This window comes from Trichinella spiralis, assembly GCF_000181795.1.
Source record: "Trichinella spiralis strain ISS 195 chromosome Unknown Scfld7, whole genome shotgun sequence".
NCBI classification, from domain to species: domain Eukaryota; kingdom Metazoa; phylum Nematoda; class Enoplea; order Trichinellida; family Trichinellidae; genus Trichinella; species Trichinella spiralis.
The window spans coordinates 474770-492746 of NW_003526946.1; the positions used below are offsets into that span (position 1 = coordinate 474770).

At 30.4% G+C, this 17977-nt stretch overlaps 4 protein-coding genes across 4 annotated transcripts; 2 read left to right on the forward strand and 2 right to left on the reverse strand.

Moving 5' to 3' along the window:
- Positions 1 to 46: 46 nt before the first annotated feature.
- On the reverse strand, positions 47 to 1520 carry Tsp_11501 (deoxyribonuclease II superfamily). Its single transcript, XM_003373021.1, has 6 exons — positions 1507 to 1520; positions 1121 to 1344; positions 873 to 1040; positions 513 to 719; positions 223 to 446; positions 47 to 151 (listed from the first exon to the last, which is right to left on the reverse strand). Exons 1-6 carry the CDS (start codon positions 1518 to 1520, stop codon positions 47 to 49), a joined length of 942 nt encoding a protein of 313 aa, XP_003373069.1.
- A 3893-nt stretch (positions 1521 to 5413) lies between these two features.
- Positions 5414 to 7027, reverse strand: Tsp_11502 (deoxyribonuclease II superfamily). The gene is made up of 5 exons (XM_003373022.1): positions 6930 to 7027; positions 6443 to 6666; positions 6212 to 6379; positions 5860 to 6066; positions 5414 to 5496 (listed from the first exon to the last, which is right to left on the reverse strand). The coding sequence occupies exons 1-5, from the start codon at positions 7025 to 7027 to the stop codon at positions 5414 to 5416; spliced, it is 780 nt and encodes a 259-aa protein (XP_003373070.1).
- A 2987-nt stretch (positions 7028 to 10014) lies between these two features.
- Tsp_11503 (zinc finger protein) lies at positions 10015 to 12886 on the forward strand. The gene is made up of 10 exons (XM_003373023.1): positions 10015 to 10085; positions 10220 to 10853; positions 10883 to 11175; positions 11217 to 11373; positions 11486 to 11518; positions 11542 to 11639; positions 11830 to 11959; positions 11991 to 12141; positions 12332 to 12587; positions 12625 to 12886. Exons 1-10 carry the CDS (start codon positions 10015 to 10017, stop codon positions 12884 to 12886), a joined length of 2085 nt encoding a protein of 694 aa, XP_003373071.1.
- A 3152-nt stretch (positions 12887 to 16038) lies between these two features.
- Tsp_11504 (conserved hypothetical protein) lies at positions 16039 to 16549 on the forward strand. The gene is made up of 2 exons (XM_003373024.1): positions 16039 to 16189; positions 16329 to 16549. Exons 1-2 carry the CDS (start codon positions 16039 to 16041, stop codon positions 16547 to 16549), a joined length of 372 nt encoding a protein of 123 aa, XP_003373072.1.
- Positions 16550 to 17977: the final 1428 nt, after the last annotated feature.

Sequence of the window (17977 nt, forward strand, 5' to 3'; positions counted from 1 at the left end):
ATTTAATTCACTTAAGTCAAAAGAACGCTAATTGAGTTTTAAAGAATTATTTAGTGCAATCTTCAGTATTAAAAGCAGCTGCAGTAAAAGCAGTATAAACACCAGCATTCTCCAGGCAAACAGCTGCACCTGGCATTTGCTTTTCATTCATCTAGAAAAAAGCAAATTATGAAGTATACATATAAAGCAAAATTATGAATTTCTTTATCTCTGACAACTTACTTTATAATCATTTGTTGTAAGGCAAACGATATTTTTTCCATCAACCACTGCCCACCTTGCGCTATCAGCTTCACGGCTCACTTGACTACCAGCCAACTGCATTGGCGAAGCAACTTTTCGAAGTTGATATTGTCCTTTGCAAATTGATTTTGATCTTGTATCAGAAAGTGCCCATATTCTTATGCTAGCTGATAATTTCTTTTTCAAAACTTTTGCATAAATATCTAAAAAAATTGTATTCCATGCTGTTATTTTAGATACTTCTTGCATTTTTGCAGAAACTCAATTACCTGAAAATGATTTTGTGTGTTTTCCGAATGCTTCTATATTTGCAGCAACTTGAGATGCTTTTGTTGTAAATTTTGCATGTTCCAAAAAAGGTGTTACTCGAATCTCAACTCCAGTTGCCAAATTTGATAGTTCTATATGCTGGCTCAAAATTGCAGCAGGCATATTATTCGCATATACATATGGTTCCTGGTATCGAATTACCTTAGCTAAAAATTAGTCGTTACTTGACTGCTAGAACAAAAATTAAATTCGAAATTATGAGTTGATTATAAATGAACATTGAAAATTACAATTATGAACTTTTTCAAGTTATGTTTAATTAATGTATAACATTGATAAGAAAAGTTTCACTTTCATACCGACTGAATTTAAATGAGCTTCATTGAGCGACAAACACAAAAACATGTGTCCTTTTGCTGTTTCCTCTGCTGGCCAAGAATAACCACCAAGATGTGCCAAAAAATTAGGCACAGTGTGCACAAACCATGCTGCTGCGTCATTTGCTCTATTGTCAACTAAAAGTACTCCTAAAAAACAACACATGCATTTATTTTGCTTGGGCATTGTTTTCATAAACTTTGCAGAAGTTATTCAAATTCAGAATAACCTTTGGCTTTGCTTTTTTCATTTCTTGGAGGCAAGTTTGGTGGATCATCACTGTATGCAAGAACATTGATGTTTCCGTTGTTTGCTACGAAATCTGCCATTGTTGTTCTTACTGAATGGCCTGCATCGCTATCTATAGTTGCTCCAGAATTACTCCAAGTTGGATTTCTTTCTGATTTTATAATTTTTGTGTCTAAGAGATTTGGTGGTTTGTATACAAGAAACCTTAAAATATGAATATTATGTAAAAGAGAACAACTATGCAAGTTGTTAAAGTATTTTTTTTTAATTTTAGTAATTTATATATTGATACTTTTCAAATTTCTCACAACTGAACTTCTTTATTATAAGGTTAAATTTCTAATTATTGCATTTTAATTATTTAACCGTTCATTTTGCATATAACGTTCTGATAATAATATGCAATTCAGAAGTCAAATGTTTTCTTAGCTTACCAATCTAAATCTGCATTTCTATCGTCTTTACATATGGCAACCTGCGCCACAGAATTTTTCAATGAAATCATGATAACAATTACTGTTGTGAACAACATTTTTAAATACTTTGGATATTTCAGTAATTTTGTTTCTTACATAGTTTCTTTCATTTATGCTGCTCTTTTATATTCATGAATATATCGTTATACTTGCATGATAATGTTTATTGTTATCTGTTTATTTTATATTAGTTACTGTGCTGTGAAAATAAAGTTAAACTGGAAATGTTTATTTAAATAAGGCATAATGATTTAATTGTTAATATACTGCATACTTGTTTAATGGGATATTAAGTGTTTAATGTTTAATATTAAATATTAAAGTATAGTAGGTGTAAGTGATGTATCTATCTACCACTTTGTCAATACTTACTGGAACATGTGTATTAAAATTTTGATTAAAAGAAAATTATTTCTAAGGCTAAAACAATATAGTTGAAAGTGAATTATGCGAGTAACGTTTTTTGATAATTTTTTGCACTTTTGAATGCTTTTTAAAATAAGATGGCTGCTCTGGTTTTGTTAACATGGATAATAACAATGCACCTATATTTAACTAGCATGCAATTTTATATCACAATTTTCGACTCATCCGTAGCGTAATTTTATTTGAAGTTTAATAATCTATCTTTTACTACTTATTATTAATTTCCAATTTAATGAGATATTTCATAATAAATCATAAATAAATTAATGCTTAATTTCAAGTACTTCCACTACTTCACACAATGAAAACAGTTTAAATTTTAAAGAAAACTCTTTTCGCATCTTCAATGAAGCGCGCGCTTTTTTGAATTTTTATATGACCTATTTTCTGCTTTTATTTAAAAATTTATCAAAACGTAAATACATCCAGTTTCAAATTTTATTTTAAATATTAACACAAAGAATGAATAAAAAGCAATGTGAATTTAGAATTACACTGCATTCATAAAAATTTCGTAAGTGATGCGAAAAGGGGAGTAAAACAAAAATATGGAACGAAGATTGTATATTCAAATCAGAATTCATTACTGTCAAAAGTACAGAAGATAAATCCCTGAACCAACAGAAAACTTCTTCAGTTTTAAAGAATTATTTACTTCAAGCCTCAACATTAAATGCTGCTGCAATAAAGGCGTTATAAACACCAGCATTCTCCAGGCAAACAGCTGCACCCGGAATCTGCTTTTCACTCATCTAAACAAAAACAAATTATAAAGCATGTACATAAAACAAAATTATGAATTTCTTTAACTCCGACAAGTTACTTTATAATCATTAGTTGTAAAACAAACGGTGTTCTTTCCGTCAATTAGTGCCCACTTTGCGCTATCAGCTTCACGGTTTACTTGACTACCAGCCAACTGCATTGGAGAAACAATTTTTCGAAGTTGATATTGTCGATTACAAATTGATTTCGATCTTGTATCTGAAGGTGCCCATACTCTGATGCTTGCTGCAAATTTATTTCTCAGAACTCTTGCATACATATCTAAAGAATTTCATGTGATACAATCATTTTAGATATGAAATAAAATTACCTGCAAATGATTTTGAGTGCTTCCCGAAAGCTTGAATATTTGCAACTGCATGAGCTGCTTTTGTCGTAAATTTTGCATGCTCCAAAAAAGGCGTTATTCGAACAATGGGCGTCCACTCCATTTACCAAATTAGACAGCTCCATACATTGATTCAAAATTGCAGCAGGTAAATTATTTGCATATATATATATATATATATATATATGGTTCTTGATATCGAATTGCTTTTGCTAAAAAAATCTTTTATTAATTAACCAGAAGACGTGCAAAATTATGTTTACAAAACAGTAAATATATTTAATAGATTAATAAGAGTAATCATATCATACTGACTAAATTCAAATGGGCTTCAGTAAAAAATACACACAAAAGCATGTGCCCTTTTGTCGTTTCTGAGGGAAGTCAGGAATAACCACCAAGATGTGCCAAAAAATTCAACACAGTGTGCACAAATTATGCTGTTGCGTCAGTTCCTGTATTGTGAACTAAAAGTACTCCTATAACAAAAATGTGTATTTATTTTGTTTTGGTATTTTTTTAATCATCAACTTTAGAATAACCTTTGGTTCTGCTTTCTTCATTTCGTAGCGACAAATTTGGTGGATCATTACTGTATGCAAGAACTTTGATGTTCATGTAGTTTGCTATGAAACTAGCCATTGTTGCAAATACTGAATGGCCTCTGCATTTATCGATAGCCTGAATGAACTCAAACTGAATTTGCTGCTGATTTTAATAGTTTTGTACTTAACACATTTGGAGGTTTGTATTAAAAAAACCTTAAATGTGAATAATTCTGTAACTATGGCTCATGATGAAGAACAGAAAAGCATTTATTCAAAGTGTGTTAATATCAATGATCGTTTTTATTAATTTCCTACCACTCTTAAATTCTTAAATTACAAATTAAAATAATTATTCAATTAAATTACATTCTTAAATTACATTACAGTTAAATTCTTAGATTAGTAATTGCATTTCAAATATTTCAGATTTTTAATTGTTTTACATGAATCTCTTTAAAAATAAAATGAATTTTCACAAGCATTTGCATTAGTAAGCTTACCAATCTACATCAATCTTACCGTCATGCTTGCAAGTTGAAACCTGTGCAGTACAACTTTTCAATGAAATCAAAATAAAAATTACCGCTGTGAACACTATTTCAATGAATTTTGATATTTTAATAATGTTTCTTTTTATACACTTCCATTTATGTTGCGCATTTACATGTAGAACTCAATCACTATGTTTGCACTGGTAATGTTAAAGCGTATTTATTTATTGCATATTATTGTATATATTGTATATTAATTACAGTTCTGAAACAATTATTTAAAGATAAAATATTTATTTAAATAGAAATGTGAACATATGGAGTTGAGTTATTGCTTACTTAATTAGTTGTACTAATACTTACTTGCTTCATGCACTTTTAATGAATCCACATTATTTCGTCTTAAGATTGATGTAATCATGAATGCCTTAACTTCAAATAAAAGTTACTTTCTCAAATTTGAGAACAGAATAATTAAAAATAAAGTTTAGTGATAGAATTTATGTTAAATTCTTCTACTTTCGAATACTTTCAACAATTATTTAAGAAAAACATGCATATTGCTTCTTATCAAAAAACATCGTGCTTGCCGAATTCCACGTGCCAATATAACTTGTCATGCAATTATATGCAAAATTTTATTTTCTTCAGTTATTAAATTTTTTTATCATTAAATTATTATTTTATTTTATTTCTTAAATTTGATTTCATGCAAACAAGCATTTTATATTCGTTGTATTTATTTTTATTTTATGAATTCACCTAACATTTCATGACGTGTTTTCGCACTACGGTAGTGTATTTAAAATATTCCATTGCAATGCACAATGAAAGCTAAGTTAAAAATTTGCCATTAATCTTACATTGGTATTTCGTCAGTTCAGCTATTTACATAGCAATGTCTAGAACTGCATTACTGAGAAACGTAGTCTTAATACATTTAGTTCAATATTATGACGAATATACATTTTATGTAATGCATATTTTTCCATTTTAAAATATGAAAATCAGTTAACAATATTATTTCCTTCCGTATTAAACATTACAATGAAGTATTTTTCACATTTGGTACCAACGCAGTTTATTCAAAAACCATTATTATGAAGGAGGTAATTTGTAATTTCCAATATTGAAAGTGAAAGAAAATGAAAAATGAAAAGGAAAAGAAAATTTTTTTACTTCACAAAAAACACAAACTGGCATTATAGTTATCACAAATCATATATTGCATGCTTCAAGATTAGACGCTGCAGTACGAAAAGTGTTATAAACGGCAGCATTCTCTAAACATACAGCTGCACCTGGAATTTGCTTTTCAGTCGCCTAAAATAAAGAAATTTCACATATATTAAAAATTATGAATATAATTCATTTCAATAATGTACTTTATAATCATTTGTTGTAAGGCAAACGATATTTTTTCCATCAACAACCGCCCATCTTGCGCTATCAATTTCACGGCTCACTTGAACACCATCAAATTGCATTGGAGAAGCAACTTTTCGCAGTTGATACTGTCCTTTGCAAATTGACTTTGATCTTGTATCAGACGGCGCCCATATTCTGATGCTGGCAGCAAGTTTTTTTTTCAAAACTTTTGCATACATATCTAATTATATTTTTTACTTTTATTTCTTTTAATAATTCAGTAAAAACAAAATTACCTGAATATGATTTTGTGTGTTTCCCGAAAGCTTCTATATTTGCAGCAACTTGAACTGCCTTCGTTGTAAATTTTGCATGTTCCAGAAAAGGTGTTACTCGAATCTCAACTCCCGTTGCCAAATTAGAAAGCTCATTGTACTGAGTTAAAAGTGCAGGCGATAAATTATTAGCATATATGAATGGTTCCTGGTATCGAATAGCTTTAGCTAAAAATTTTTTATTAATTAGCTGATGATATATTATATGAATTCAAAACTACTGATTACAAATGAGCATTAAGAGTTCAAAATTGTGAGCATGGAAATACTTTATAAATGCATTACATTGAAAAGAAAAGTCCTGTTTTCATACCAACTGAATTTAAATGAGCTTTACTGAGCGACAAACACAGAAACATGTGTCCCTTTGGTGTTTCTGCTGCTGGCCAAGAGTAAACACCAAGGTGTGCCAAAAACTTAGGTACAGTATGCACAAACCATGCTGCTGCGTCTTCTGCTCCACTGTGAACTAAAAGTACTCCTAAAAACAAAATATGCGTTTATTTTGTTGAGGTGTTGCTTTAATAGACAACTTTAAAATAACCTTTAGCTTTGCTTCTTTCATTTTGTGGCGGTAAATTTGGTGGATCATCACTATATGCAAGAACTTTGATGTTCATGTGGTCTACTAGAAAATTAGCCATTGTTGTAGATATGGAATGGCCTGCGGCTTGATTAATAGCTTGAGCAGAAGCAGTCCAAGTTGGAACTACTGCTGATTTTATAATTTTGCTGCCCAATGAATCCGGGGGTTTGTATACAAAAAACCTTCAAGTAAAAATTCTGTAGTAAAAGAAAATTATGATGAATTAAAGTGCATTTAAAATTTTATTAATGTGAACGATGTTTCCCTTGTCATTTTATATTTATTATAAGGATAATAATCAATAATTTGATAATAATGATTAATAAAATTCTTGATTATGTAATTAAATGCCTAATACTTATAATTTTTATTTAAGCGTCTGTTTTATGTAAAACGCTTAAAAAGTAAAAAGAATTTCAACAAGCAGTGATTTTATCATGCCTACCAATCTGTATTAGCACCACCATCATCCTGGCAAGTTGCCACCTGTGCAGTAGAAGTTTTCAGTAAAATCAGAATACAAACCACCGCTGTGAACTTCATTTTAATGGACTTTGCTAACTTCAGTAATTTGCTATCTTATATCTTCTTTTTCCTATATGTATCTCTTATATATAATTAGATATCATGTTTATGCTTGACTATGCTTTCGAGTACTTATTTATTTTATATTAATTACAGTGCCAACACAATTAACTGAAACGTTAAATGTTTATTTAAATACGGAGTAATAATTTAAGTTGCCAATATATTACTTCCTTATTTAGTAATACTGGTACCTGCTTTATGTGATATTAATATATCTACGTATTCTGGTATCAATATTGACGTCAATATGCATATTTCAGTTTCAATTAAATGAAATTTTTTACAGATTTCAGAATGAAATAACTAAAAATAAAACATGTGTGAAGCATTATTTAACTTAATGATTATGTTCTTATGTTGATTTAAGAAAAATATTCATTCTGCTTTCTTCAACAAAATGACAATTCCGCTTGTTAAATTCCACTTCACTGTATTTAATTGGTTAATTTGTTTTATATATAATCTTTTAACACAGTTCATATTTATTTACTTTTATTCTGCTCAATAACATATATCTTATTTATTATTATTTGTACCTACATGTTACATATTGTTTGTTGATATTTCATAACTGATATCTTTATACGCTTGCTTAATGCTTAATTGCAATGACCTATTTTCCCATCAACTGAATTTAAATAAGTTTAATTCATATGTATACTTTCATATGTAAGCATTTGTCCTTATTTGTTTCTGTTGCTAGCTAAAAGCAAACTATAGGTTATGCCAGAATATTAATGTACAAGGTAAACAGTTGGAACAGTTTCTTTCTTATCAGTTAAGAAATCTTTTTAGAGTTGTATATGTTTCATTTTATTTTAATTTTGTTCCAACGAAATATGTAAAAATGAAGACACCATTGAATTGCTTTTTTCATTTCCTATGGGAAAATGTAATTAATTGTAATGTATAGAAGCCCGTTTGATATTTTCATATTCATATTCATATTGCAAATCTTTCGACTGTTTTTGCTATTGAATGATACTCTATTCTACTGAATGAATGACCAAAATAAAATTTTACGCCATTCCATAATTTTTGTGCTGAATATTTGCGCATTATCAAATTTAGAGGCGAGTATGCATGGAACCTTAATAATGTGCATTGTTAAGATGTGTAGAAACTGGAGAACAGCAGCAAGATGGCGCCGTCATAAACAAAGGATTATGGGACCAGATCTGATTTGCTTAATGCTTTAAAGATGCCAGTTGATACATTTATCGGATCTATAAAGTAACATAATTTTCAGACATTGATCAAGGTCACGGCGGTTCCCATGGTCCTCCAAGCAATACAGCTCCTTCGTTGTATAATATATATTCATTTAAAAACTGGTTAAGTGTGTGTTTCTGTTTTTATGTTCACTAAGTTTTGCTCTTTTAGATTTCTAGCTTATTCTTCTCAGCTTGCATGTTTTTTGTCCAGTAAAGAGTTTTATATTTAAACTTTGAAATAAAAATAAATAAAGTGAAACAATGCTTTAAATATAAATTTCAAATCGTGTACATATCAGAATTCTCATTGTGATTTTGCAAGATGCATCACAAAATAATGAAAAACATGAATTCGTGTTTCCTCTAATATTATTTTTATAAGGTTAATGCTTCAATAAGTTTATTTTGTATGAAATGTTTTGCAATTAAATTTCAAGATATGAGATTCTTTTGTTACTATTCAAAAACTTCATGATAATGCATTATTAAAAATTGCAATTTATTAACTAATATTTCTTTCGATTAAGATAAAAATTACTGATAGAGACATCTTTTGCATTTGCTTTTAGTATTGCAAATAATTTTCTGATGTTTATATGTATTTTTTGTACATGTAGGCATGGATGCAATAATGTTGCACTTTTATCATAAGAATGTGTTGTATGTTTATATAAATGAATGCTTGAACCATGTTACTTTTCTGAAACAATTAAGTGAGGCAATGAGACTATTTAGATAAAGAATTATGAGCTTAACAATGTATCTTTCAACTGCATTAATGCAACAATCCCTTAAGTTTAATACAACAATTTTCAAACTGCAGCCAAAGTAGTCATATTTAAATAAGTGAAATGCATTATATCAATAAAATAATTCAGCATTCGATGTGCACAAAACATTTTCAAAATTTCATTTCAAAATATTTGCTTTCTTATTTAGGAAGAATATGCATGCTATGTATGCTAAAGTTTGTAGATTTTTTGAATTTCTCTCGTCACTTTACCTGCTATATTTTACTAATTATTTGTGAATTGCAGTAATTTATTTAATTTTTTATGTAAATATTTCAAAATTTTTTTAAGAAATTGTCATGTTATGCATTCTGGCAAGATTGAAAAATTGAAATTTATCAACGTAAAAATGCTGATATTATTATTTTAATAGTTCTACTCTACAAATAATATTCTTTCAAATTCAAATAAATTAATTGACTGTTCTATATCCACCTTAATATTTTCAATTAATAGTATTGAACAACAACTATTCGTGTTGCCGTTTAATTGAGATAAAAGTGTATCGCTGGACTGCAATGATTTGGTCACAAATGATTAGTCTGAAGTTTGAGACTACTTCTGATGATGTTTCAATGACGCTGCCAGGATGACTATCACAAGAACACAGCAGACCGTCAGTATTCCTACTGCATACTATAAAAGCTCAATGTTTCTTTTCTGTTATATCAGTGGTTCTCAAAGTGTGGGTCGCGTAAAATATTAAAGTACGGGAGTAGTCTTTACGTTCGTTAGGAAAGTATTACTCATCGAAAATTGTTGGCTTCGATTAATTGAGCTTTGATTCAGTTACCGTTAACCTAAGAATCACTAGTTCTGTCTGGTTTTACAGTACACTGATCTGTGTCACGTTAATTTTAATTGGTTGTCGATAACAGTTGCCCTTCTTTGTTGCACATAACTTATAAAAGGTAAGCAAGTAGGCAAATAGGTGAAAATGCGTTTGATTGAACGATCTTGTCGCAGCTTGGCGCGGCGTGCTCAGCATGCTTCTGCACTCTGTCGTAGGTTAAAATGGCTGGCACATTAAGTTATCACAAAGTTAGTTGTTAGTTGTTAGTTATCAGAAATAAAATATTTTTTAATTTAATAATTTCCGTGCTATGTAAGTCATAAGGGTTTCCCTTTTCTGTAAAATTTAGTCTAGGAATGGATGAGTGGTTGATAAGGAAACCGGTAAAAAGGGAAGTGGCTGAAATGGAGTCTCAAAAATGTTCCACTGCAGGTGATGTGAATAATAAAAGAAAAATTGATGAAAATGAGTCAGCAAATTTTCAATTGTCAAATCGACGAAAAGTAATAAGAAAATATGATATTGACTATTTAAAATTTGGATTTACGTGGAATGGTGACCATAAAGATCCACGTCCTCTTTGTGTTATTTGCTATGAAATTTTCGCAAATAAGAGCATGCGACCAAATAAACTACTTCGACATATTGAAACAAAGCACATGGATCTCAAAAGCAATCCGCTTCAATTTTTTGAAAGCAAATTAAAGGAAATGAATGCGTCACAATGTGCACTTTCTCATTTCACCAATGTTAATGAAAAAGCTATGCATGCCTCATATCTTATTAGCTTGCGAATTGCACAATCTGGTCAGCCTCACACAATTGGCGAATCTTTAGTACTTCCATCGATAAAGGATGCTGCCGGAGTTCTGTTTGGTGGCACGTACTTGAAAGAGATTGAATTAATTCCACTTTTTAACGACACAGCTGCACGCAGAATCGAAGATATGGCGAAATGGGTGGAAGATCAGCTTATTAGCAGGGTCAAAGGAAGTAAATTTTTTCCCTGCAGCTGGATGAGTCCACGGATATACAAGGTTTATCCCAATTGATTGAATTTAACCGTTTTGTATGGAACAGTCAGCCGCATGAGGATATACTGTTTTGTGAACCAATTATTCAGGGTACTAGTGAGGAAATATTTGAAACTCTTGACGCTTATGTAAAATCGAAGGAGCTGGACTGCGGGAACTGTGTTGGTATATGTACGGATGGTGCACGGGCAATGTGTGGTAAGAACAGTGGTGTTGTGACACGCGTTCTTAACCCTTTGATGGATTGTTGGGGTAGAGCCCACCCCAGGGGGTTTTCTTTTCGTCGCATTCTGTCAATTTTCATTTTTATAGTCTAAAGCTTTGTGACATCTCTTTTGAAACAATAAGACATATTTTGAAAGAAATTTCAATGTTCCAGGATTTTTTGTTCGGTCTACAGAACATCGTAAACTTAAAAGGTACGTTGTTGGATTGTTGGGGTAGACCCCACCCCACTTTAGAAAAACACGTCTAAAAAGCTGGGAGTATGTTCAATTTTTATGAAATTTATTTTATTGGCTAGTTCAAAGAATTCTGTACATGATGGTATTAAAATATTTCCAATTTTAATAATTTTTTAGCATTTTATTGGCAAAAAATGCGACAAAATTTTGGTTAAAAAATCGTCTTTTTTCAGTTTTTTTCTTCGCGTGTACTTAATTTTGTGAAATTCGTGAAACAAATTACATTATTGAATAGAGCACGTTATTCTGCACATTTTGATACCAAACTCAGGTCTATAGTCTTTTTTTTTTGGTTCCGTAAAGACTTCGTTCATCTAAGCCCTTTCTATACTTTTAACATAAACATATGGAAAAGTGTTAAGCAGGAAATTGATATTCCACATTTTTTTGATTTTAGTTTCTATAATTTATTTATTTTTATGTGTTTTGATTAAAATTTCATTATTTGAAATAAATTTTAGGTCTCTTCTAGCTGAAAAATTCAACAAAATTGACGTGGTGTTGATCTTCCATTATTGGGAAGTGGTAGGATTTAAAGCCGATTTAAATAATCGGTGCGATTTAAAAAATGTTTTAAACACTGCCGTGAAGGTTCAACTTCATTAAGAGTAAACCGTTACAGTCTCGCTTATTTGAAAAACTGTGCGAAGAGATGGGAAGCTGCCACAAATCTCTTCTTTTCTATTCTGAAGTGCGTTGGCTGTCAAGGGATAAAGTGCTAACAAGACTTGTTGAACTCCGCGAAGAAGTTGCAATATTTCTGAAAGGACAAAGTGATTACTCGAAAGTATTGCGGGATGAGAAATTCGTTCTTAAGCTCACTTATTTGGCAGACACATTTTCGAAATTAAATAAACTAAATTTATATCTACAAGGGATGGACGCAGCTGACATATTTTCAGTACATAAGATAAGATTCAGGGTTTTATGAAGAAACTTTATTTATGGAAAAAAATGTTAAAGGCGGAAATTATTGTCGTTTCGAGACATTGGCAACTTTCATCGTCGAAAAAGAAGCAACGATAGATGAGGACTTAATCTCTATGATAGTTGTACATCTAGATTCATTGAAAGAAAGTTTTGATTATTACTTCAGTGAAGAAATGAAATTCTGTGATAAAAACACCTGGATTGTGAATCCGTTTCAGAGTGATGTTGTTTCTACTGGCATATCCACGAAGGCAGACGAAGAATTAATCGATTTGTCTGAAGATTATTCGTTTAAAATGAGTTTTGATCGTAAGAGATTAATACAGTTTTGGGCTATCAGTAGAAAACACATATCCAACTCTTTCCACCGCAGCATTAAAAGTGCTGCTTCCTTTTACTACTTCGTACATGTGCGAAATTGGATTTTCAGCAATGATTGGAATTAAAACCAAGTTACGAAATAAGCTACAAATATCCAATAACTTGCGTCTAAAACTAACACATATTAGTGTGGACGTCGAAGAAGTCATCAGTCAAAACGGAAAACATGCTAATTGTTCGCATACACCGCATTATGCATCTCATTAATAAACATATACATTATAATTAGATGTATTCATTAAAAAATTGAAAAGTATAAAACTTATATGTTTTACTGAAATATATCCTTGCCTTTTAAGAAATGCATTGCAAGCCGGTGGGTCGTGAAAACTTATCGTAGTCCAAAGTGGGTCGCAGCCCAGAAAAGTTTGAGAACCACTGTGTTATATGAATAAAATGTGAATAATATTCTTACGACATTTCAATCCACGACGAGGCATGCCCAGCAAGCTGCAAGTTAGAGGCGGAAACAAGGTGATGGAAACCAGTAGACTTGACGAGAGGAGCAACACTTTGCAAAAGTGCTACTTAGATATTACTTTTTTTGTGCTTAAAAAATCCCGATGCATTATTTAAATTTGCTTCATTTTATTATTTCCCTTGAAATGTAGCATTTTATATTTTAAGCATATGTCAACAGCAAATATTGCATTTCATGAGGAGAGAAAACTTCGAACATGCGCATCAGTTTGTCCTGATCGTATTCATCATTAATAAAAGAATTTCTTATTCAATGTAAATGCTGCTGTGCAATGTAAACAAAAGTTGCAAATATCAAGGGAAGATATTGATATCATTTGCAAAATTTTTTGATATCAGATTTGGAAAAAAATTAATATATTTTAAAATCAAATATTTTTAAAAAAGATTGCTGAAAACAATGTGGCATGTTTGCTTTGTAGACATGCTTATCTTTTGTTCAAATTATGCACTATAATAAAAAAGATGAAATAAAAAGGAAAAAAATTTAATAAAAATATTTGTGTTCGAATCTGAATGATCATGACGAAATGAGGAGAAAGGACGACTGATCTTTGTTCCGCATGGACTGAATCAAGCCACTTAAAAAGAAATTCAGCTAACAAGACGTTTGCAAGGATCAAATGATTCATCACTTTGGACTTCATGTGTACTCTATGGGCAGGTGAAGGTGGCAGAGGACAATGGCTGGAAAATTTCATTTTCCGCACATTTAGGCATTTCCAGTCACACTGTTCAATTTTTGCAATGGAATGAAGCCAGCTTTTAATGCTTGATGTTGTAATCACTGTGTGGCACTAAGCCGATACAACTGAGTGGAATGTACTGGCTGACTACGATTCAATAAAATATTTACGGGTTTATTATCATGAACACACCTATAAGCAACATAGTCGATGAATATGAATATGAAATGAGATTGGGCAAGTAAAGATGCTGAGAAAATAAAAATCCCAAAATATTTTCATCATAATTGAATTATCAAGTGCACAGATTTTCGTTGTATTCATGACTAATTCAAATAAAAAATGTTTTTTCATTATACATGGAGAATTATTGGAAAAATGTAGTAAAAGCAAAATGAATTATAAACTAAACTCATTATGTACAGCTGTATAAATAAATGCATTTATGAATTATATGTTTTATCTTTTTTTTCACTTAATGCAACATATACGGATCAACTTTTTTTTTATTTTTTGGAAGAACTTGTTGACTTTTCTTTAAAATAATTTTTTTGATATTTTGAGAACTCTTACAGTGTAATTAAATAGGTTTATGTGATGATAATAATAATAATGTGGAAATAAATGAATAATTTAAAAAATTTAATGTGGAAAATGAGAATTATGGTGTTGTGTTTGTCAGTGTTGGAGAAGATCAGAACAAACCGTGTTGAACAGCTGAACCGGCGGAGAAAGAGCTCACAGAGGCAGTGAAGAAAGCAATAACAACACCCATATCAGCTTGAATTGAAGAAAGTAAACAGTTGAAGCGAATAATTTGTATAAATTCACCGCTAATCAAGGAAGTCAATCAATCAATTATTGCAACGGTTTCTTTCGCTTCTGCACAATCAGTGTAAGTTTTCTCAAATTATTAATTAATCAATCGATTAAAAATTATAATCACACTAATCATAATTTTGTCGTTTGCATGTGTATATATCATCATTTCCGATGCTTTCATCAATTATTTGCTTATTCGTAATGCTATTTCTGCTTTGCTCAGTTTCTAATTGTTCAAATAACTACTGTAGCATAAAACACTTCATCTGGACAAAACTTTTGTCTGTCCTTTTACAATTTACTAATTATAATAATAATTATTAGTCATATTGTATAAATAATTAATTACTTGAAATAACAAGAAGACATTTTTTCAGTCACTTATTTATTATTTGTATATTATTTTGTAATTATTTAAAAAAAATAATAAAATTTCAATCAACTAAACTGATTAATTGTTCAAAATCGATACTTTTCCCTTCAGTAGCAGCAAGTGAAGTTTTTGTTGAATTTTCATCTTGTAAAAAAAGAAGCCTTTAAACTGGAAAAATTGTGTAAAAATATTTCATCAATATTTAATCAAGGTTTTTTTATGGTGTAAATTAACAAAATAAAAAAAACAACTCAAGGGAAAAAATTAATATTGAAAAAATGATATTTTACATATTGTTAGATGTTTTTAATATTTACAGAAGAATATTGATTTAAAAAATGAAAATCTATATATATTTTTTCAAGATGATGATAAAATGTTTATATATATAAATAATGGTGATATAAAGCAGTATTAGTCAGTCAGTCAGTCATTAGTGGTAGCTGTAGCAGCAGGATGTGTTATGAGTTAAGGGTTTGAAGTGAATTGCCGGAAAACAGCCATCACGTAAGTTTGATGAATAAGTTAAATTTAAAAAATTTCATATTCTTTTCTTTTATAAATAATATTGTTAATATTAAAAAGTTGACAATTGATAACTTGTTATTGAAAATGACAATAACAGTGTCGAAATATTAATTTAAAAAAACTGAAGAAACTCAGTTAAAAGAAAGCGATTGTTCAAATTCTACAGTAATAATAAAAAATTAATAATCGACCAGCTTTACATCTAGAAAAGCTATAGGAAAAGTTTGAAGAATACGATATAGGATGGAAGATGTAACTAGCAAAGGATGATGCATTGTGGTGTTATGATAAATATAAATATAGTTGGTGGAATTATTATTCGTGTTCAAAATGCAGATACTGTTGATTCAGAAAGATGAATATATAAGTAAATATTGCGATCGACAAATGAGACAAAGCGTCGTTGTTCTGAACAAAGCGAGCATGTTTATCACATGATGAGCTCATTAAAAATTGTTCAACAGTAATGAATGCATGATGATGATGATGATGAGATTTCGGTTTGCGTTCAAATAGTATACAGTATACAACAATACCAGCCAACCAAGCAACAAGCGACACACAAACAACCATACACACACACACACACACACACATACAAGCATCATCAGCCAGCAAACAGTTTCCACAAAAACACTGTTTGTGCAATACGAATAATTTGGAATTTTATTCTTTATTCGAATTTTTTAAAATCTTAATTTAATTTTGCATTGAAATATTTTTTTAATTTTTTGATTAAAAAAGTTGTGTTTATTTTCAGCTTATAAAGAAAAAACAGATCCGATCGAGGCGAACTTTTCGAACAATGCAATTTATTTCAATGCTTTGTTCGTTTTGATCGTCTCGAACGTACTGTATTCTCTTCATCTTCATCCTCATCACCTTCCTCTTCCCTACATGCTTTACTACACCGGCAAAGCCCCTCCGCCGCCACTACTACCACCAATTAGCTACAAAAATCCCTATTTGTTGTGCAATTAATCAACTTGGTAAACAATTTATATTTATTCTATGAAACTAAAAGCTACCACGTCTACTTTGAATACAATTAACTTTCAACAAGTACCATGGGTAACTTTTTTATTATTAATAACATACATTGAAGTTCAAGGGAAAAATTCAAATTGGTTTTTCTGTAAATTTCGCTAAACAATATGATTGATATTGATTAAAAATCAACCATAAAATTTACCTGCAAGTTTTGTAATAGAACAAACTTACTTTCAAAAATCAAACGTAAATTGTTCTTCATTTTTCTCATAAATTCCTCATCCCAATTTGCAATCAATGAATAAAACTTGCACAATTTCATATGTAATGCTTGTTTTTCTTCTATTTGCAAAATTATCCACCCGTCAAAGCAGACGAAGACTGATCTTCAGCAGGAGATAAAATTTTATTCATCAGTTAATAAATAATATGGTATATAGCAGCAGTATTATTAACAGAAAATACAACTGAACTGAATAAAATGAAAGAACAAGAGATGTGACATTCACAAAAGTGAACTGAACAAAATAAAATTTTTTAAAAGATAAACACACAATTCATTATTATACACATTAGTATTTTTGACAACAACTGCTGGAAACAACAGAAAAGTTAATCAGAGAAATTTTCTTCTTTCTCTTCTCCTTGTGTAAAAAAAGTGCAAAAAATTAAAATTCACACTCACTACTCGTAAATAAAAATCCCTAGATTATATTTTGAATGACAAGAAAAAATGTGATAAAATGATTTTGGAAAAAAAAATTTTTTTTTCTACAAATCTACAGATGATGCATCTTGCTGTCGTGTTAGTACATCATAGTGGTGTGCTAACTGATGATAGTAGTAGAAGTGTATGTATTCTGATGAAGTTTCATATAAATATAATTTTGGCAATTTCCAAATAAAATTGCTTAAGAAAAAAAAACTGCAGACATAAATGTACATATGCATACTGACTGAATGATATATGTAGTAACAATGTTCGAGAGATTCCAAGAAATTTTGCAACGTTCAAAAGAGAAAAACAACATATGCCCTCCTCCTCTCCTCTTCCTCCTACTTCTTGCTGACTTTAGAAAATTTGCCAAAGAATTCACAATTACAATTTTTATTCCATTTCACATTCTTCTTCACATTTCCATATCTTCGCTTCGTTCCACTGACGAAGAAACTTCTGCCGTTTGAACGTTGCTTACAGATCCAGTCACTGAAAAATGAATCATTTCACACTCAACAACTGCAAATTTTCATCATGTGATCGTTTAAATCAAATAAATAGAAGAATAAACTTAAATTTAAATAAAAAAACACCAACCTTCTGGCCTGAGAACGATGAACAACAATATATCAGACAAGGAAACCACACCCTGAACTCGACCGTCGTTGTCTACTGCAACCACGCGATGCACTTCCAACGTA

Coding starts and splice junctions, on each gene's coding strand:
- Tsp_11501 (XM_003373021.1), bottom strand. Junction 720..872: donor AGCTCATTTAAATTCAGTCG/GTATGAAAGTGA, acceptor ACTAATTTTTAG/CTAAGGTAATTCGATACCAG. Junction 152..222: donor TTACAACAAATGATTATAAA/GTAAGTTGTCAG, acceptor GCTTTTTTCTAG/ATGAATGAAAAGCAAATGCC.
- Tsp_11504 (XM_003373024.1), top strand. CDS start 16,039: ATGCATGATGATGATGATGATGAGATTTCGGTTTGCGTTCAAATAGTA. Junction 16,190..16,328: donor GCATCATCAGCCAGCAAACA/GTTTCCACAAAA, acceptor GTTTATTTTCAG/CTTATAAAGAAAAAACAGAT.
- Tsp_11502 (XM_003373022.1), bottom strand. CDS start 7,027: ATGAAGTTCACAGCGGTGGTTTGTATTCTGATTTTACTGAAAACTTCT. Junction 6,380..6,442: donor TGAAAGAAGCAAAGCTAAAG/GTTATTTTAAAG, acceptor TTTTGTTTTTAG/GAGTACTTTTAGTTCACAGT. Junction 6,067..6,211: donor AGCTCATTTAAATTCAGTTG/GTATGAAAACAG, acceptor AAAAATTTTTAG/CTAAAGCTATTCGATACCAG.
- Tsp_11503 (XM_003373023.1), top strand. CDS start 10,015: ATGCGTTTGATTGAACGATCTTGTCGCAGCTTGGCGCGGCGTGCTCAG. Junction 11,374..11,485: donor ACCCCACTTTAGAAAAACAC/GTCTAAAAAGCT, acceptor ATAATTTTTTAG/CATTTTATTGGCAAAAAATG. Junction 12,588..12,624: donor GATTTGTCTGAAGATTATTC/GTTTAAAATGAG, acceptor AGATTAATACAG/TTTTGGGCTATCAGTAGAAA.